Here is a 21,055-nt window from a genome sequence, read left to right as displayed (position 1 = left end):
AATCAGACAGATAAAACAGAAGAATTCCTCTACTGATTAAGCCAGGAGATACTGTTTCATAAAAGCTTTTGCCTTTTATGTAAGAAAGAGCTTCAAAATCCTTGAACCAAGAAGAGGATGTAAAGCACAACAAAAAACACACCCTAGATTTGATGATGATATTGCAACTTGATTTCAAAGACTTTGAAACAGTGATCAAAAAGCTGTGCAAGTAATATAAATTCTGTTTGAAAGCAGGCCCAGGTATGCTAACACACAAGACAGCTTTTGAAAGGTACTCAGGCCAGTTTTAAGAGCCAGCTCTTGCCAGAGGCCTTCGTCTTCATCAGTACTCCAAATTAAGATTTACTACAGAAAGCAATTACATGTAATTTAATATTAAATTAAAATGCAAAGCTAAATCCAGACAAGTATTAGTCTGACAATATGGGAAGAATACAAATGTATGTACACTATTATACAAATAGGTAGCTATAAATATAAATACACAACATTGTTCAATAGAAGAATGGAGAAGACTCTGTAATAAGTTCTAGTCTAACTGAAAATACAGGGGATAGTTTCCCTACTGTAAGTGAATTCTGCCTGATAACAGGGAAATGCCAGGAGAGGTGTCATGGCTCTCAGAACTTGAGATGCCAACCAAGGGAGTACCTGCCAGCTCCATGCCTGCAGCAAGTGTTCCTATGAAGTCAAAACACTAATTTTGTCACTCAGGATTTGTATTCTTTGATTGTGTTCTTTCCCAAGGGAAAATCTGTCTCAGCAATCAATGAACAACTGATTCTTCATGATCCGATGGTTCTTCAAGAAGTAAAAGAGGAGAAATTTTATAGGTTTTGATTCAATTCAAAACCTATAATTTTATAGGTTTTGATTCAATTCAAAACCTTTTTCACACAATATTTCTTGTGTGAAAAAGAGCCTTAGCTTAGTTTTATTCTTTATTCTTTTCAGGCAACAACTCTAAGTCTTTGGGAACTACCAGAATATATTTATTTAATCAGAAAAAAATTTATTTCCCATGCAATTGCTGAGTATGGAAAAGAGACTTTAACCATTTATTAACTTAGGACAATGTAGCATAGTGATCCACTTCAGGAAGTTCAAAATTAATAAGATGATTAATTAACACAGTTTTACCGTAAAAGCCAAACCATTTCAAGCAAGAAGACACAGAAAATGTCTGGATTTATTCTTACTTATTGCACTGGGTTACATAAGTGACCAGTATCATTAACAGTATCATTATTAGTATCATTATCAGTTTTCTCTTTTTCAATAGAACTGAGAATTCCTTTGGAACAAACCAGAAGCAATTAGGAGACTACAATTTGATATGATGTAATTTTCAAGGGCCAATTTTATGAGTTCAGTGGGAGTTGATGTTGCTTCTGTTGCCCTGAAAATCACAGTTTGTCAGCCACATTTATTAGACTCTTCATATCTGGGCATAAGTTGTTAAAATTGTGCTTGATAGTGTAACCACAAGAAATAGAGCGAACTGGTAAGAAATAAACATTTCTTCTCCATAACTCTTCCAGTTTTGCATAATTTCTTACTTGCTTTAGGTTTTTAGCTAGTCTTGACCAATGATGAAGGCATTCAAGAGAATTGATTTGGGGGACAAATTGTTAAGATATCAGGTTCCTAGAAATAGGAAACTGCTTAGCTAGCCTTAAATGTACTGTGCCTTAAACCCAAAGATATTCAAGCCAATTTTTCATTTGCCTATGAATAGTAGGTGCTTTTCCCTTATTTTTTTTCATTGGACCAGGTAATCTTCAAGACCTTATTTTTTGCTACAAATTTGAATGAACTCAGCAAAAAATCCAATGCCATTTACTCTAATGGGACCAGAGTTTGGCCTTTCTATGTAAATATAATTTGTATTCCCCATCAAAAGTGATTTTTAATGGCCTCCTTAACAAGATAATCCACCAAGGAACTGATGACAACTGCATCTAGTAACCTACTTAACAGATCCAGTTAGACAACTATTACACATTACTGCATGCCATCAAAGCAGGGTGTAACTTAATATTAAATTAATATAACAAACACATTTGATAGTGGACCATAGGTGCTTGAGAAGGTTGAAGGTGATAATTTATAAGCAGAAGAACTGTTTGTCTTTGGAGTAATACTGACTTGGGACTGGAATGGAGGAAACACCTACTGCATATGGAGGTAGTTCAATCATCAGATTCAAGTAAATACTTGAATTTCCTAGTGAATGGGATTCAGAGCTGTGTGTTCATGAAGGACTTCCTGAAGATTTCATTTGGTTCATAAACAACCATATGATGGTACCTGTCCCTAGAGGAGACCTCATTCCAACTGGCATCTTACAGTGCACAGATCGCCTGGTTTTGAGTTGATTGGCTCACGTTTTACAGGGAAAAGCCAATTTTCCTGTGTCTCTCAACTTGAAATAAAAGATCCCATTGCTAGTGTGTGTTTCTGTGACTGGAATGGAACTGTAATGAGGGAAATATATCATATTATCTTGCAAAAGAGTAAATAGCAATAGCCATAGTATTCATTCACTATACATATAGCATTATTAATAGTCAGGAAAAAGTCACAGTTTTTCTAGATCCTTGGGAATATTTTGATTTGAGACAACATTTTGTCACAGAAAACTTGCTTTCCTGCAGCTAATCAAAATTTGGAAACCATTCCACAAGAAATACTCAGAATTATTCTGCACCTTAAGTATGTAGTACTTGCATTTAAGTTTTGCCAAATATTTATGATTATTATGAAGTCATAATCTAAGTGATCTGTACCACCTTTAAATGTTTGGGGTTTTTAAAGAGTCAAAAGTTAATTTAGTACAAATCAGGTATTTAAAATTTACATCTACTTTTCACTTTCAGTTGCAGGAAGTTTGGGATCAGTGAGATGGTTGACTACCTTACAAACACAAGTGAATCTTTCAGGAAATAGAGGAAATACCAAAGTCTAAATACTATGGAATGGTTGTAGAGTGAAAAGACAGAGTTTGTCAGCAGGGGTTAGTCCACATTAAAGTACCTTTGTTCATAAGGCAGTAGAAAGCACAATTTATTGGCAGAAGTGCAGCTTCTATCAGCAACATACATTCCTGACATTTTTAAAATAACTCATCTTGCCAAACAGCGTAAGTAAACTATCTTAAGGACACTTGCCAGAATGAATTAAATCTCCTCTCTGTAGGATTTTGCTTGAGTGGTTATGTCAGAGGTATGATTTTTTTTGATTCTTCTGTATCTTATATTTTAGCAAATAAAACCTTACTCTACAGATCCTGACTGATTTTTTTTAGAGTTGGGAGTGGGATAGGAATATGTCATGATCACTCACCAGTGGCCTACAGAGCATGCTGATATTTATGTATAACTTATAAAGTACATTAATATTCCTACTGACTGCTTTAAATTAATAACTTTGATGGTTCGTAACTGTACTCAAAACATTTTGTAATTGTCTCATTCCTGTAAAGTGTATATTCAACTTCTTGAACAAGCAGATCTTGCACTTTCAATCCAGGCATATAATGCCAAATTAATGCATTCTATTTCTGTCAGATCTTCTGTGTATTGCACGACTATGATATATTGTGGTAATATATAATAATAATGTATAATATTAATATATAATTTCACAGCTTTATAATCCAACATTCAAATATTTGCAAAACTTTCTCAATATTATCAGAGGAGACATAAACATCAACAGAGTCAAAAGTGTCAGCACAGAAAGGCTACACTGCCTCTTGGAGACACTGAAGAGCTGCATGTTTTCATCCTTTTGCTATGTGACTACATAAATGCTTGTTGTATGACTGAAATGTAGTTCATAGAATAATGAGAATCTGGAGGTCATGTAGCCAAGCTTCATCTCCTTGGGGATATCAGTGTAAGATTTTTTTTCTCTTATCTTACTGGAATTTGCCACGTTGCAGCTTGTGCCTGTGGTTTGTAGGCTTTCTGCTGTGTACCTCTGAGAAGTCTGGCTTCATCTTTTCTACACCCTCCCTCTGGAGTTCAGCAGGGTAATCTTTCCTTTACCTTCTCTTTTTAAGGTTGACCTAACGCTGCTCACTGAGCTTCTCCTCATACACCATGTGTCCCAACCCCTTTATCACCTCGGTGGTCCATGGTCAACATGGACCATCAACGTATTTCTTGTACAGAGGAGTCCAAAATTGAATACAGTACTCCAGTTGCAGTCTCACAACTACCAAACAGAAGTGAAGAAACATCTGCCCTGATCTGCTGGCCACATTCCTGCTAATACACTTGTGGTTTATCACTGCTCACATGACGGGACTCGATAAAGGTAATTCCTACAGATGTCTAAAATTACTTCAAACAGACATGCACGTAGCCATTTTCCCCTTAATCTTACAGCAAAACACAAAATTAGGGCCACAGCTCTCTGCAGTAGAGATTTTCTTATTAACAACTCAAAACATAAGCACTGTACTCGAAACTCAAGCATCAGTACTCCTATAGCCTCTTTAAAATGCTGTAAAAATTTTCAGAGGCAAGAAGATTCTGGTGGTTAAATCCTGTGAACCTAAACAATAGTATATTCATAAAAAATCTTGCCCTTACAGACAAAACTTTTGAAAAGTAGTAAAGGAGTTACTGCAGTAGTAAAGGAGTTGATATCATAAGTTTATATAATGATTCTTTTCCTTATTACAGTTTCTTTGCAAGCTTCTCAAACGTGCTCAAACAGGTGATGTATGTTTTCCCCGTCAGCTCTCCTCCCTAACTAAATAATTTACTTTATAATGTAATAAATGTCGGGCGTATGCTTCCCAGGATGGACGCTTGAATCTAACATTCCATCAGACAAGCTTTGATTATAGGGTTTTTTTAATTATGAATCTACAAGGCGGGCCTGGCATAATACTGTTATGAAACTAGTATACTGGTTATCTTGAGGTAAATCTCAAGAAATACAGTCTAAAAATATATGAATTTTTATCTCCTTTATGTTCAACAGATCATGATTTACTAGTTCTCATTTCAAGATGAAACTGAGGTTGGATATTTCCAAATGCGGGTGCCTAAATATATTAGGACATATATGATGTAACATAAAAGCAGTGTTCACAGTAGGAAACTACTGTTTAGGTTAAAAGAATCTAAAAATAAAGAACTCTAAGCAAAGAGTTCTGCATGACCAACTGTCCAACCCCTTCTATGTAGATTCCAACGTTTGAAAACATTGGCCCTGGGCTTTAGGGAATACTATTTCAAACAAATAAACCTGTCTCTGTCATTACTGATAAACTCTTGATGAAAACAGGACAGATTTACTCCCTGTATTTAAAAGCTGAAATTACTATAGGAAAATTCAGTACTGTGGCCCGGTAACTGTTTTTTAAAATTACCACCAACAAGAGATTTTTATACCTTTGAACAGCTGCTGTTCTAGAACTACTTTAGTAGACTCTACTCTAAAAATACTATTTAATGTATGTATTACACTTTACTTGCACAAACAGGTTTTACTGAGTATTTAACAATTCCTGTAACACTCTAGGCCAATGGTTATCATCCTGTCATCAAACTCAGATAGGTCTGACATCCTTTCTGGCCCTGTGGGGCAATTGTTATGATTGCTCTTCATTTAAATTGCATGTAGTACCACCAATGGAAAGAAGAAAGGCTTTTATCTTTGGAAGATCTATAGTTATAAATTGAACCAAATTTTCTCAAAGTACTATGGACTTTTAGTAAAAGTTCCACTATGTCTACACTGTTTTTTTAATTTTGTCAGATGAACGTATTCATATTTTTCAGGATATTTCTTGCCTGTAAGCTATAAAAGCAACTGTAAGGCATTCTGTGACAAAACAGCTTTTGCTTTGAGGGGATGCTTATTATAAAAGCAAAGAGCTTTTTGGTAGAGAAGAATTTAGAATAGTTTCTTTCCTCTTTTTTATGAGGGAAGAAAGGAGGGATGAAATTTCACATTTATTTATATTCATAATTTACATTTAATCTGATTCTTCTTTTGGTTTGAAAGACTTCAAGCCAGGGAAGTTTTCCTACACAGATACTTCCAAAGAACTAGAAAGTATGCATCATGACTCCCCCTGTTCGCTCCCATTTTTAAAAATAAAAATGGATAATTTTTGGACTTTTGGTTTGAAATATGCAGAAAACTTTGTTGCTTCAACCATCTGGTATGCTTAATTGTCTTTGCTGAGCACACCACTTCCAAAAATATCGGCGAATATAAAATGCACATGGTATAATCGATATCAAAAATAGGATCATACCATACAGTAAAAATTACTGTACACATAAAAGGAAAGAAAAGCCCATACTCAGTTGTGTCAGCTTCAGCAATGGAACCCTCTTCCATAATTTTGATGTAGAAAATTTTATGTCAGACCAGTTGAACACATCTTTATAGTCTGAAGGTCTAGGACTGATTGTCATGCTAAATAAAAATACAACCACTATATATATTAGTGTTACAACCAAAACAAAGAGGATTATGGGTAGAGCAACACACTACAGAATTTTTTCTTAACTGGCATAATGTAATAAATGATGGATGGGTTAACCTCTTTAGAAACCCGAAGTTCTTTTCATATTTAGCATACAGAAAAATCTAGCCTTTCTTCCTGTTCTAATGCAGAAATTTTACACGAGTAACTTGCAGTGAAGAACTATGAATTAAGCCAGCATGAGGTTTAGAGCACTAAACTTTGTGCACCAAAGCAATGGTAGGGAGAATTTGGTATCCAGGAAAGGTATAATCTGAGTGTAGCTGAGTTGGAAGCTCCTCAGGCAGCTACATTAGCCACAGTGAAAATGCAAAGGACAGAAATGGGTGCGTGGGCGCTGGTCTTGGTATCGGTGTCTCCTTCCAGGACTGTTTATGCATTTTGAAGTAGACAAACTTGGGTAAAAATCAACAGACGTATTTGGAGCCACATCCAGGACTAGGATTTTAATTCTGTCCCACCCAAAGGCACACTTTATTGCAATGGTATTTCCAGCTCCTTCTGACCCTGTGAATTTTGCATTGTGAGTTTCATGGCTGCACAACTTAAGTGGAAGACCTGAAGACCTCTTGTCTAGTCTGGAGCTAAGGCATTCTCTTGAAAATTTGACTTAAATCAAACCAAGGAGGACAATTAGCTTCCCAATTGCTTAATGTGGACTCTAACCCCTACACTATTACATAGAAAGCGCAGCATAGGGTTTTTCATCATATGTGTGAACCAAACAATGAAGTCTGATCTACTCTCTGATTTCAGTATAAGGTTAGGCATGATCCAAATTCAGAAAATCAGTAAGATGCCCCAGGGGACTTAGGCACAGGAAGAAGTAGTCCTGAAGCCAAGTGAAAAAGATGGTGGCATTCCATAGCTCTACACAAAAGTTAAACCTAGGTAGTCTAAAACTCTGCTAACAAATTTCAGATTTCAAGTAGTCTAGAATACTGTAGATGGTATTGTTGAACTAAGACACCAGTACTTCGCCTGGCCTGAAATTCCCAAGTACTTTTGTGGATCTGTGTCTATATTCACAGATACAGTCACTGGCAGGGAACAAGTCTTCAGAGTTGGCACTAGAAACATTGTGATTGTGATAGTTACACAGTCTGCTTTAAAGTAGCATTTAATTCTGGTGATTCACAGCCATGACGCTTATAAACATATTATTCTAGTCTCTCCCCCTCCTCTCCATTTTCCTCTAAAATTGATGAGTATTATATCATGTTGTCTATTCTGTTACCTGTCATAGACCACAAAATAATCTCAAAGCAAGACCAGATCTGATACCTGTAAATATCAAATATTCCTTTTGTCTAGTTAGAAAATTGTTTTGTGTAAAAGAATCCATCTAAAATTGAGGTAAACTTTATGAAGAAATCATAACACTGTTTTAGTATGTTACAAATGCTCCTTTAGAATAACTCATGACAAGATCTTCTGTGGTGATAGGTTCCTCACAAAACTTTGGTAAATAGTTCCCTGCTGGAACACAAGTTGCACTGTGTTCTTCCTGATGATGCAGTACATCAAACAAATTCCCTAGATGCTCCCCATTACAGGCTCAGTATCTGTTTGGTGGTGGTCATGGAGCCAAACTTGTGGGAACCAACGTTGTAGATCAGAGCGAGTGTGAAAAAGGGTATGAAAATACAAGAAGAATACATAACTAAGAATGTTTGCTAGTGCATAAGTGTCTTAGATTTCACAGCTTAATTCTTATTCTTGCATTTTAAGTGGGTGATTTTCTCCATCCAGTACAGTTATAGATCTTCCCTTAAAGGCTTTTTCCTGTGGCAACTGCATACTGAGTCTCTGTCATCAGGCTGAGGTACAAGTTCCATTCCATCCCGTATTTCAGGTTTGCTGGCTTGACGTTTGGCATATTCCTGAAATATGTAAACAACATTTAAGAATGCTATAAGCACCAACATATAATTCATGAAACAAAATTCTCCTCCTCCCTTCCACTCAGAAGCTTACCTTTACCCAGTCTCCTTATGTCATTGTTTACAACTTCTGTACAAGGTGTCTTTATAACACACCTACTAATAGGCTACATTGCCTCTGAAAACACTCTTTAATGTTTTTGCCTATTATTAATGGTAACTTGAATATTGTCATTATTTGTGCCTCTAACCACTTTGTGCAGATAATGCTGTCATTTTTGTACACTGAACAGTTTCAAACTTTGTAACAACCTGTGGCTGCTGAAGCTGACATCTAACTGCAAAGTAGAACAGGAAAAAAAATTCGTACTTTCAGAGAAGAGAAACTTCTTTCACTAGAGATTTGCATCTCCTAGGGAAGCAATAACTATTGGGCCTGCTTCACCCCCTACCACTCCACTAGCCGTACTTCTGTAATTTCTTTTCCATGTATTCACTGTTTTGTAATACAACGGAGTATCTCATGATATGTGTGAGAAAGGAAGAAAACTGTACACAGATTATCTCTTACAGAGATCTATTAGAAACCACATACCAAGTGACACTGAAGACAGGGTTGACTGTGGGGATGGGGACAAAAAAAATAAAATTGCTGATTCTGTAAAACAACTATTATGTAAGGTTGCCTCTTTAATGATAAAGCAGGTTTTAGCAAAGCTCTTCACACTGATCTCCTGTGAATATGAACCATATCTGCTATTGATCTAAGTAAGGACTGAATGTGAAATTTGTAACATCAGCAGCAGTAGCAGCTGGAGGACAGTAGCAGTGATCTATTGTACTAACCTGGAGCACTTTATAATAGTAGCAGTAAAACCTGTGAGGCTGAAGTAATTCTCTTGCCATTAACTGTCCTTCTTTAGCAATTTTTCTTGCTTCTTCATCATTTTCCTGGAAAATTCGGATGGAACAAGTGAATAATACAGAAATAAGTGAGCTGCTCAAAGCCTGGCTGGCAATGGAAGTTTTATTAAATAGGCTATTCACATCTGCAACTTTATTGAAATTACTGGTAGACTGCAAAGGCATGCTTTAAATTGCAGATTTGTTTAAAAATACTGGATTGCTTTTATTGTCACAACTGGTACCTTAGGGCTATCAATAACACCTTTCAGGAATAACTGTACAATTTTGAAAACTCAAACTGATTACTGCTCTACTTTTTTGCCCAAGCCTTCAAAATCAGGTCTGACGTGTCCCAGACATACTTAGTTTTACAGAAGACAAACCCACAGATGTTGTATTCTCTTATGCAGTGGAATCTAATGTCTTCCTTTTAAAAATAACTCCGCTTGAATTCATGTACTTATTCTCAAGTTTTTTAGGTCTATATTTCAGCTTTTAGTATTCCCCTCTGATTCCTTATGAAGAACTACAGTACTCTCAGAACACTCAGGGCCTAAAAAAAGCTATAGCATTAATTATGTAGTATCTAGGATTCTGGTTGTTTCTTTGACAAGTACCTTAGTCAATATACTAAGGCTCTGACTCATGAACACTTCTGCACACACCTAAAATGAACTCCTGCGTACTGCCCTAAATAGAGATGGTTACTTCAATTAAGGCCTTCCCATCTAATACTAAGAACAAAATGTACTTTATCCCAGGATCTTGACAGACTCCATGCAAAATATGTAGGTAGAAATTCAAAAGAAGAAAATATTAAGATAAATTCTTGTTATGTTTGTTTATCACTTTGAACATGAATTTGTAATGGAACTTACCTTAGCCCATTTTATTTTCTCTAGCAAGTCCTCTAAGTTTCTTTTAACTGGAACATAATGTTTCCAAGGTTTTAATCCACTATAAAAGTGTTCATAGTATTGGGAATCTTGCTTCAATATTAGACTATCACCCAGCAAGAGGTATGGAAACCTGTAAGCTGCTACAGTGCCATCTACATTCACTTGATATTTGTACTACAAAATGAAGAGGGAAAAAAGCGAAACATTTTGTATCAGAATGGGAACACTGACTGTAAGAATGATTATTTTAACAAGCAAGAAGTAACCATGTTTATTAATTCTCATCTTCAAACCCATTTTAGTGCTAAGTAGGTGTAGTTTCATGGTGTTCTGGATAACATAATGGAAGAAGGATATGTCTTCAACCACAGACTGACAGTCAAGAACCTTTGTGTCACAGGTACTGCCTGATGGGTATTCTACTGAAGCGTCTTAGGATAGAGCAAGGGGTACAGTGGGGAAGGAAATAAACTAATCTATGCTTAAATTCAAAACCAGTAAATTTATTCTGACTTAAAATTCCATTGTTATGTAAAATAATCTGAAACATATATTTTTATATAAAATAGTCTGAAATATTATACTAAAAGTAACCATGACTGCACTGCTCTGGCAGATGTTCTCAGCATTTCTGATATACCAATGTCTGGAACAGAACTTCAACGGGTATGTATTATAATGGCTTTATATAGGACTCCGTCCTCTTTACTTTTTATATGTCTGAGGCAGTGTAATTTGTGTGCTAAAGTGCAACAAAGTTTAACTTGTTACTCCAAGGACTCTTCCTGACATCCATAATGTACTTGCAGTATATCCAAGTTGTGTCCATTCTTTTCATATCTACCCCAAATAAAAGCAACACGGATGGCGAGAAATCAAATTTTTCAATTCAATTGTTCAAATTCAGTTCAATTGTTCAAAAATAAAAATGAAAATAAGCCCAGATCTCTCTCTAAGGGTCTTTCTTGGCTTTCTTTACAAGTGTGTCACAGAAGACATTGATTACAGGCAGTTTACCTACCCCACATGGACTAGTATTCCCAGTGTAGCATAACTGTTTTATTTACTGAATAGAATCAACAAAAGTAAGTCTTATCTTTTCAGCTGGTAAGAACTTGACAGCAAAACTCTAATTTGCTTGCTACCTTAAAGAAGTCAAAGAAGCCCATCAGCTGAACCTTTCCCAGATCATTTTCTTTTTCTCTGAAGAAGAAATATCCTGTTATTCCAGCATCTAGTAGTTCTGGATTTTCCTTGGATAACTTGACAAGATGGAGACGTTCTTCCCGGCTGTCTCGACCTCTAAATAAAGCTCGCTCAGTTTTGTTCTCCCAGAATGGACCTATGACAATTGAGAGATATGGTAAAAGCAAACAGTAATGAAATGTCATTGTATGTTTAATGCAAATAAGAAACTTGGTATGACAGTGGCATTACACTCAGAGACATGGTAAAACAAGCATGGTTTCTCCCAGTGAATCCATAATCACTTATGAATCATAGGGTTAAACTCTCAGTTCTGGTTTGAATTTTGTGATGAGAAATTGAGATGCTTATACAAGGAAAATCAGAGAACTGCTTTTCCACTAGACAAGTTTTTATTTAAATAACTTCAGCTATCTTGAAAGCTACATAAGGGATTATAATAAAATATATCAGTAAAATACTAATAATTAAAGTAATTCTTCATCCATAAAGTCTGCCACAATAACCAAACTTCTTTAGCAAAACCCACTTCTGTTACCCAGCAATTTAATTAGGTCCCTGAGGAATCACTTAACGACACCTTGAAAAGGAAAATAAATAGCTATGTTGTGTCCTCTAGATACTTAGCAAGAGCCTGAAAGACTTCATCTCTGCTTACTGCCTGCTTTTAAAAACATTAAATATGTCCTTCCTTACCCTTCTGCTGAAAATTTCCTTGACGTGCCTACTAAGTGGAGTACTCTTTTATTGTCTCCTAATTGGAAATGCAGCTGTATTAAATCAGTAAACACAGAGTGCCTTGAATTGACAATTTAATTAAAATATTTAAAAACTAATAAAGAAAAGAGAATCTGAGAACTAATTAAATAAAAATAATTAACTTCTCACTCAAGTTTTACTCCTTAGGTACTGCAAATATGCCATGTGTCTGATCCCTAAGTATTCATTAATTTCTGGGGGACAGGAAGACACCTGTCAGTAAAACTGACTCTTTTTTCAAAGCTAGAAAAACAATTCAGAAGATCCCACTCTGAGGTATTTTTTATACAGACAATATTTTCTCATTTGAAAGAGCTGTGGCATAATAGCTTACTTCTTTCAGGATTCAAATTCATTTTTTGTAAACAGAACATTGGGCCCCAACACCGTCAGGCAAAGAATTACTATTTGATTAGAAGAAACATATTTGAGTCCTTCAGTGAGGAGAAAGGCTTTTTAATTATATTTTCTTTTGACAGGTCACACTAGGTATCTTCTGGGTACCTTTAAGTCAAAATTCACCATTATTTCAAACTGTACTTTTTTTGGTTCTAAATCCCTATTATACACCTCCTCAGTGGCAGTGTTGAAACTGTTACAATCTGTAAAGACTAACCTACTTGTATTAAGAGATCTCCTAGGGTACTCATAAACTGAAGACTTTAACACATTATTTGAATGCAACTTGCTTCTTTGATGGAAATCACAGTTCTTTCTCTAAATCCATGATCTCTAATTTACCTGTATTGCCTTGAATGGAAAGGAGATCGTTTGTGACTCCACGTAGGGTTTCAAGAGTTGAGTGGGTTACATCATACGTTGGAAGGACTATATCTCTTGAATCCACAGAGCCACACCATGAAATGACAGGTATAGGACCAGGTGTATCATTAGCTTTCCGATACTCAACTGGCCAGTCTCCAACATTAAGATAAAACTCCACATCAGGAAGACGAACCTAAATGTATACCCAAGAAAGGATAATAACATAAAGAGAGACGGTGTTTGTCAGTCTTAAATATATTCTTCAGTTCTCTTACGTCATGCAGATTCAATAAACCTAACGCATAGTTCATAGATTTAGCTGTGCTTAAACGTATGAATTTCAAGCTTCTGCCCTACAAGCGAGTATGAAAGGAGTACTCAGAAGCCATGGAGTATGAAAGGAGCCAGGAAATGGCTGGCAGTCGGGACTTTGCCCCGGCAGCTTCCCTAGCATTTTCATTACTGCAAAGGCCAGCCCCCACACATTACCCCTTAGATACACTGTTGTCTTGATGGAAAAAACAGAAGTAAAATCTTACTTCAGGAATTATAAATCTGAAGATACAACAACAGATGTGATGCTGCCATATTTAAATATGTTTAGCCTGCAGAAGAGATGACTGAGAGGGGATCTTACCAATGCCTACGAATAATCTTAAGGGTAGGTGTCAAGAGAGACACTCTTTCCAGTGGTGCCCAGAGATAGAACAAGGGAAAATAGGCACATGCTGAAACACGGGGAGTTCCATCTGAATATAAAGAAAAACTTCTTCCTGTGAGGGTGACAGAGCACTGGAACAGGCTGCCCAGAGAAGCCGTGGAGTCTTCTTGCCTGAAGATATTCAAAACCTGCCTAGAGGTGGTGATCCTGTGCAACCTGATCTGGGTGAACCTGCTTTGGCAAGGGAGTTGGATTAGATGATCTCCAGAGGTCCCTTCCCAGCCCAACCAGTCTGTGATTCTGTGATATTGCCTTAATTGTCTTACATGATCAAAACTGATACCTTTCTTGCCAGTGACAGGAACATTTCATCGGAGAACATTTTGAAGTCTGTATACTTCCCTAAAGAGCGACGGTAGATGTGATTATCTAGAATAGTGTAATGAACAATAGCACCTCTTGTTTGACTGAATTTTGCTGGGATTTCCTTAAGCATTCGCTGAAGGTCAATGGTGGGAAAAGAAATGAAGTCTTTTGTAATCTGAGGTTCTTGGGATGGACAAGACATAATGTTCTGCCAGCCCTCAGGGTCTTCTTCAGGACAGTCACAATATTCATGATAAACTGGTCCTGGGGAAAACAAAGCACTGAGAGTCTGTATTTGTGATTCTCCAACAATCATAATTCCCCAAACATGTAGGCATATATATGTAGACATTACAGAGGCTTGTCATTTTTTATTCTATGTTTTCTTAAGTTTTCCTGGGAAATCATCCTCCCTGTAATTTCTGGAATTTAGCAGTGTAACTGAGAAAACAGCAATATTCTTCTCTTTTCAGAAATACTAGATTTTGTGTTATCAAGGTGAAATTAATTTGCAAAATGAAGCTCCATTATTGTGAACCTGCCAAGCACATGGGGGATTCACAACAGTTCTAACTGTCCACAACGACCACAGCTCAGGTATTGCCGTGTCAATTACAGCCTAATTCAGAACTTCAATATGTTACATTAAATCAGAAAACACTCTTACCTTTCAAAATATAAGGAGATTGAGCTACATGCTGATCACCATAAAGTATCTCAATTTTTAAGCCTTTCATGACACTTCCATACATCCGATACCGCATAAGAAATGTACCATCATTTCTATCCAAAGGCAGAGGGGTGTAAATTCTGGTGACTTCATTTGGAGAAAGTCCTTTAATTACCACTTTAAACTGTGTTCTTCCTGAAAAGAGGAAAATAAAACCAGATAAAAGCACCTTGAGCTATTAGAATCACATCCACTAAACAAAGGTGAGAGCAAACTCTTCCAGATTAAGACCACGGAATTTTATTTAACTTTTCACTAGAATTTTATAGAATTATACCAAATTGGGAAGATTAATTTCCAGTGATGAAAGATCACCCTACCAACTTTTCTTGCCCATCACATACCTATAAATGGTAAACCTCTAAGTGGAGATAAAAAGTTAAATATTTGATTACAAGATAGAAGGAAAGCTTAACAGTATTTTGAAGCTAAGATTAGGTTTAATACTAAGTTTTCAAGTTAGTGTCCTGAGGAAAAATAATTTCCTCTAGAGTAAGAAAGACAGGAAACTAACTTAAAATAACAGGAGAAAAGAATACTTGCCAGCTTGTGGAAAGGCAGTTGCAGCATGCAGGAGTCAGATACAAATTGTTCAGCTTTGGGCTGCTGCTGACTGTCTTGCACATTTAAAGTCCCAGCTACTGAAAAGCAGGGATAAGAGAATGATAACAGATGTTCCCTGGACACCTGTCTGACCTGTGCTTAAAGACCACCAGCATTTCATCATTAATGCACTATAACTTTTAAACTGGGTATGGACGAGTACACATAAATGTAAGTCTGTTATATTCCCTTATTTCTGTCACAAGTGGTCAACAATAACTTTATTCTTAAAAAAAAAAAAAAAAGAGGGGGACAGATTATTCACAAAATGTTACAGTCTAAGCACTGTGAACTAAACAAATACAATGAATGTTACCACCAAGTAGTATACAGAAATAAATGAAACAAAAAAAATCCAGACAAAAATCAAGGTGTTACTAAAATTTGAATGTGTCCCAACAGCACTAAACGACTGAGATGTTACAGTTAATTCTACAGTTTGCATCCACAAATAAATGCACTGATGCGATAATGCAGGAGTCTTTCAATCATGTCTTCCATAGAGCACTGCATCCTGAAATTGTATTCAAGTCAACTACTGTGCAAAAGCCTCCAGATTAGACGACTCTCCTGAAGGAATGGACATGTCTGCCTCTAAATGTCACTGCTCGTCACAACCACCTTTTTCAACTTGCTTAAAAGTGGCTGACATTAACCAAGTATTCTCTCCCTATGACCATCACCTACCATTATTTGGATGAAAAAGCCTTAAAATCCAGAGCATGTCATGAGGTAGGATCACAGAGAAAATAAGCTTTCTAGTATCACATCTTTGTCTCTTTCTACCCATTTTATAAAACAGCATTTTCACTGGGTATAGAGATCTCCTACCAGAGAAAACAAAGTTTTCAGTTGTCATAAAAAATGAGTGAATATTGAGAAATCACAAGTCAACTACTATTGAATTTGATCTCCTTGTCCTCACCTACAGGAAATAACTATGTGGATCTTTTTCCCTGCTGATTATGTCCTCACCACTCTAGAGATATAAGGAGCTCCAGATCTACCCAAAGGATATGTTAGTTTTAGCTGGTGACACTTCAGCTACAGGAAGCATTTGATAAGGGAAGTGACCTGATAACAGAACTCCCCAGGAAAAAGCTAACCCCACTGAAAGCAGGGGGGAAGAAAGGGGAGACTGAATATTTAATGTAAGTACAAATCATTCACTGAAGGCAACAGGATTTCTGTTTATGATTTACAACATTCATTGTGTAGTGGGGTCAAGGCCTCTAAGTACTATTGAAGTATTTAATTATAGCAGGTTTTTGCCGATTTTTTTTTAATTGGACTAAGGTTACCATGGTACTTTCACCTATGTTTTTTTGTTTCTCTCTGTCCAAAGGAATGACCAAAAAAAAAAAATGTCTTTCTTGAATCATCACCATTAGTAGTCCTCTGTTACCCTGAAAACATGTCTGGGACAGCATTTTAAGTAAAAAATAATTTCCAAATACTGAAGAAAAATACAGACACAGTCAAAATAGGATATTTTAAGAAATCCTGATGGTGACACTTGCTTAATGCATTTTTTTCTCTTGGAGGAGAAGGAAGTCAAAGAAGAAGCATATGAATGAATAGCATATACTTTAACAGAGTCAGATGTGAGAACATATATCCAGGAGCAAAGAAATACAGGTCATGGTAGGAAGTCGTGTGTGACCCTCACAAAACCCCAAGCATCATGGTCAATCAGACCCGAGGGAGGTCCTGCAGTGCCCAGGGACAAAGATGAGTGTAAGACACTAACTGAAAGGCACTAACTCTGTTTAGCAACGAGCTGGAAGAAGTGTGCCACTGCTCTTTGAAAGTATTCGGTAAAACCTGCAAGAATACCTGTGAGGCCTTAAAAATATTTGTTAGCAAAGTATGTAGATCATCTGAAGAACAGTTAACTGCTAAGTTTATCATGGTCAATGGTACATAAACACATGGTTGTCAGCTGTTAAACCTAAGGGAAAATTTAGCAGAAAAGAAGGATGAGGCAATCCAAGTATTCAAAGAAAAAAAATCTATGCAGTTCATACTAAAACAAAGTACTATATTTTCAGCTGTGATTTTTTAATCTTTGGAACAAATTTTCTAGGGAAACAGTGAATTCTGCATCATTTGGCATCTTCCTACAAAGATGGGTCAAAGAGTTACAGCCTCTGGGTTGAAATCACAGTGCGATGTGCAGTGGTGTGTGTCAATTCTGCTGAATAGCCTTGACACTCAGAAAACTAATCCGGATTTAAAATCTGCTAATTCTACTATGCAAGTTTCATAATGAATTCCTGTACGTACTGACCTATTTGACTGAAATTCTCATACTCACAAAACACAATTTAATAAATCTGCACAAATTTTACGAATGGGAAGTCTTAACTGCAGCACTCCTGCTCTGATTGCAGTGCTCCTGTTTGTGCAATGGAGGTGACAATGCAGATTTATTTTTCTATCCTGACAGGGATATTTTGAGATGTATTTAATTTATATTGGAAAGCAGTGCGTGAATAAATATTATTCATTGCAATTCTTGCTGACATTTTACAGATAGAATTTGAATATTTAAAATAATTTGAGAATGGAAGTTTGTAGCCTGTTGTCCATATGAATACATTAAACAGTGCTCATACACTGGAATATGATCAATTGTACTTCTAAATCGTTAAAGGATCCTTGGCACTCTCCTAAATAATTCTTGGCATGGCTCAGCAGTCAGCACAGGCCGAGCCAATCGCTCTTCCCCGCCAGCAGCACGCATGCTTTGTCTTGGTTTGGAGGCTACAGCTGTATGAATGGAGATCACACCATGCCAGATGGCATTGGGACCTGGAAACTTTCCTGGGACATTGAATTTATTAACATAAATATTAACACACATGAACACACTGAGGTCAAAACTATGTTCTCAGGACCCACGTCCTACCAGTTTATCTTGAAGGCTTTAAACTAACATGAGAATCCAATTGAGCTTCACACTTTTTCACCTTTAGCAACCTGCTTGAACCCAAGGCTCCCCCTGTGCAGCTGAAATCAGCCTCCACTTCACTGGCAGTGAGTGTGCAGTCGCATTCTTGTGTGCAATTACAAAACTGTGCTGAAATCCAGCAACAAGCTGTAACAGCAGCTGGAGAAAGTCCAGACGTGAAGCATCTGTCAGACTGAAGACATAACTTGTATGTCTATTCTTCAGTTTCACAAGTGGCAGCCTTCAAACTGCAAGACACCAAGAGGTTGTGCATACTTGGTAGATACCCTCTCAGCACCATCTATACGAACAGCAAAGAGCAAAATAAGTGGCTTCTACCCTACTTAACAAATTAGCAACATGGGATTTCCACTGGGGCTATCTCAGGGTCATCTTCATTATGGAATCTGCGATGCAGAAGTAATTTTTATTCCAAATTTAAACTGTTCATATAGAGTGTGTGGAGTTAACTTGCAGCAGCAAGCAGCTGACTGACAGAATATGGCTGGCCTGCAAGAACAAACCCAATTCTAACCCTCAGGAGAAGTGTCATGGGATGGTGTGTGCTTGTGCTGAGTAAATAACAGATGAAAATTACTCCTTAATGGAGCAGCAGTAGGATAACGGAGCCCAGAGGGCCGTGCTGACCGAGACAGAAATTTTAAGCAACTGGTGTGCGTGCACCATTAAAGATAACTGCGTTATCACTTGCCAACAGGGTACTGTGATCTTACATCCACTAGCTCCAGGAGCACTGGTTTATTTGTAGCTTGCTGGTTCGTTGCTGTAAATCCCACACTGTGTACAGGAGACCAAGGGTGAGAGGCAGAGCTCCGCGGAGGAGGCACTGGGCTGCACCAGAAGAAGGAAGAGGTCTTGACCCGTACTGGGCGATGCGGGACCGGTCGCGGGGGGCAGCCCGGGCCCAGCGACCGCAGAGCGAGCGCTCGAAGTGGGTAAGGAAGGAAGAGGGGAAGGCGAAGGCAGCTCCGTCCAGCTCCTGCGGAGAAATCGCAGCCCCGGGCAGGGACTCCACCCTGCGCCCCTGCGCGCCCCCGAGCACACGTACGGTACCTGGCGGGGAGCGGGAGAAGTTGTGTCCGGCCGCGCTGACCGCCTGGATGTAGAAGTACCGCACGGGCAGGGTGAGCCCCGCGTCCAGCCCGGGGCCCCACGCCAGGCTCCGCTCGGCGCTCACGGGGTCCGCCGGCTCCGTCGCCCGCAGCAGCGGCCACGCGGCGCCCAGCAGCACCACCAGCAGCGGCGACCCGCGGGCCCCCATCGCCCTCGGCCGCCAAGCCCCGCCGCGCCGCCCTGGCCGCGTCCGCTCAGAATGAGGGGCCAGGGCCTCCTCCGGACCTGCGCGTCCCCGCTCCCGCTCCCCGCCCCGCGGGGCGGCCCGACGGGGCCGCGGCCGGGGCCGGGCAGAGCCGGCGGGAGGCGCGGGAAGGGCCGGGCTGTCCCCGGGCGCCTGAATCCGGCACCGCCTTTCCTCCTCCGCCTCCCCCACGCTGCCCGGGACGAGCTGCAGGACTCGTGTACGGGCCGTCCCGCGATGTAGCCCAGGGAGTTTGGGGGCCGAGAACTTCCCCCGACAGAACCCGTGTGCTGCGGGGCTCAGCCGGCCCGCACAGGGAACGGCCCGCGGGGCGGGGAGCAGGCGGCGGGAGCGCCGGGCCAGGTTCGGAGCCACGGAAAATACAGAAAAGGCGGTGTGAGAGCGAGGAGCGGGACTCGGACCCGCTAGTCTGCAGGCGGCTGCGCTGCGCCCAGCGCTTGCCTGTCCCGAGAGGTTTTCGTTCCCTGACTGTGGGCGCTGTGCAGGACACGCTGAAAGGCTGATGATTAGTACGTGTGTGTCATCTTCTCCTCAAACAACACATTGCCTGTGGTTAGGATGCAATTCAGCCGGCAATTGAACAGGTGGTCTGGAATTTAAAAAGGAAAGAAATCATCTCTCTCTAAAGCTTATTATTACTCCCCGTGCCAGCTTATTTACAGAGATTGCTGTCAAAGGACAACCACCCCCCCACCCCCCCACCCCCGACATAATTTAAAATTCCTCCTTGCTGTTTCTAGGGTTTCCCACAGTGACTGTATTTGAAGTGAAGGACAGAGCGGGGACCCTGTTGGGAAGCACTGGCATGTTGTTCCCTGCCCCTGGGCTCAGCTCCCTGTCCCGAGGAGGAGGCCGAGCTCATGCCTTGCCCCAGCACAGCTCAGGCATGCACCCACGCTCAAGTGCTTCCGAGGCCTGTGGAGGAGATGTTGCTGGTGGTCTCCCTAGCACAGTAATGTTTGGTGATGGGGAAGGAGAGATTACTGCATTATTCTCTAGAAAGTTTAGCAACAAAGTAATTTCATGGATTTAAAATGTTGGAATACAAGTACAGCGGGAAAAAACTCCAATGATTTGTCTCCTTAGGTTGTTTTATCATTTTTACTAGAAGCATTTGCTGCTACTAGAAAGTATTTCAGTGTGTCAGTAGATAGGAGGGCTTGTAAGGCTGTAGGAGAATTAAATCAAGCTTCTGGGCAAGCCTGGATTTTCACATGCAAAGCAATGAGAGCACAAATGAATGCTGCCTGTTTTTGAATAACACGAACTTCAAGTCTCTGTGCATACAGATCATGAAAAACAGGTTCTTGGAAAGGGGAATTATCAAGTCTGGTTTCCTCCTTGCTTTTGTCTTGAGTCTCCTCAATTCCCTCTGGATAGCCACAAATTTCCACTGTGTACCAAGTGTAATATTAATAAGAGGCAAGAGAAAACTTGTGTAGTGTTAAACTGGAGTTATGTACGT

At 39.0% G+C, this 21,055-nt stretch overlaps 1 protein-coding gene across 1 annotated transcript; it reads right to left on the bottom strand.

Moving 5' to 3' along the window:
- Nucleotides 1-1,159: 1,159 nt before the first annotated feature.
- On the bottom strand, nt 1,160-19,533 carry POGLUT3 (protein O-glucosyltransferase 3). The gene is made up of 8 exons (XM_027712727.2): nt 19,326-19,533; nt 14,633-14,830; nt 13,943-14,229; nt 12,915-13,131; nt 11,354-11,550; nt 10,188-10,382; nt 9,250-9,354; nt 1,160-8,403 (listed from the first exon to the last, which is right to left on the bottom strand). The coding sequence occupies exons 1-8, from the start codon at nt 19,531-19,533 to the stop codon at nt 8,278-8,280; spliced, it is 1,533 nt and encodes a 510-aa protein (XP_027568528.2). The 3' UTR covers nt 1,160-8,277.
- Between the last annotated feature and the right edge of the window lie 1,522 nt (nt 19,534-21,055).

This window comes from Pipra filicauda, unplaced genomic scaffold (genome assembly GCF_003945595.2).
Source record: "Pipra filicauda isolate LSUMZ 115617 unplaced genomic scaffold, ASM394559v2 scaffold540_size334518_pilon, whole genome shotgun sequence".
NCBI lineage: Eukaryota > Metazoa > Chordata > Aves > Passeriformes > Pipridae > Pipra > Pipra filicauda.
The sequence above is the reverse complement of the archived record's forward strand: the minus strand, read 5'-3'. Positions and strand labels throughout refer to the sequence as shown.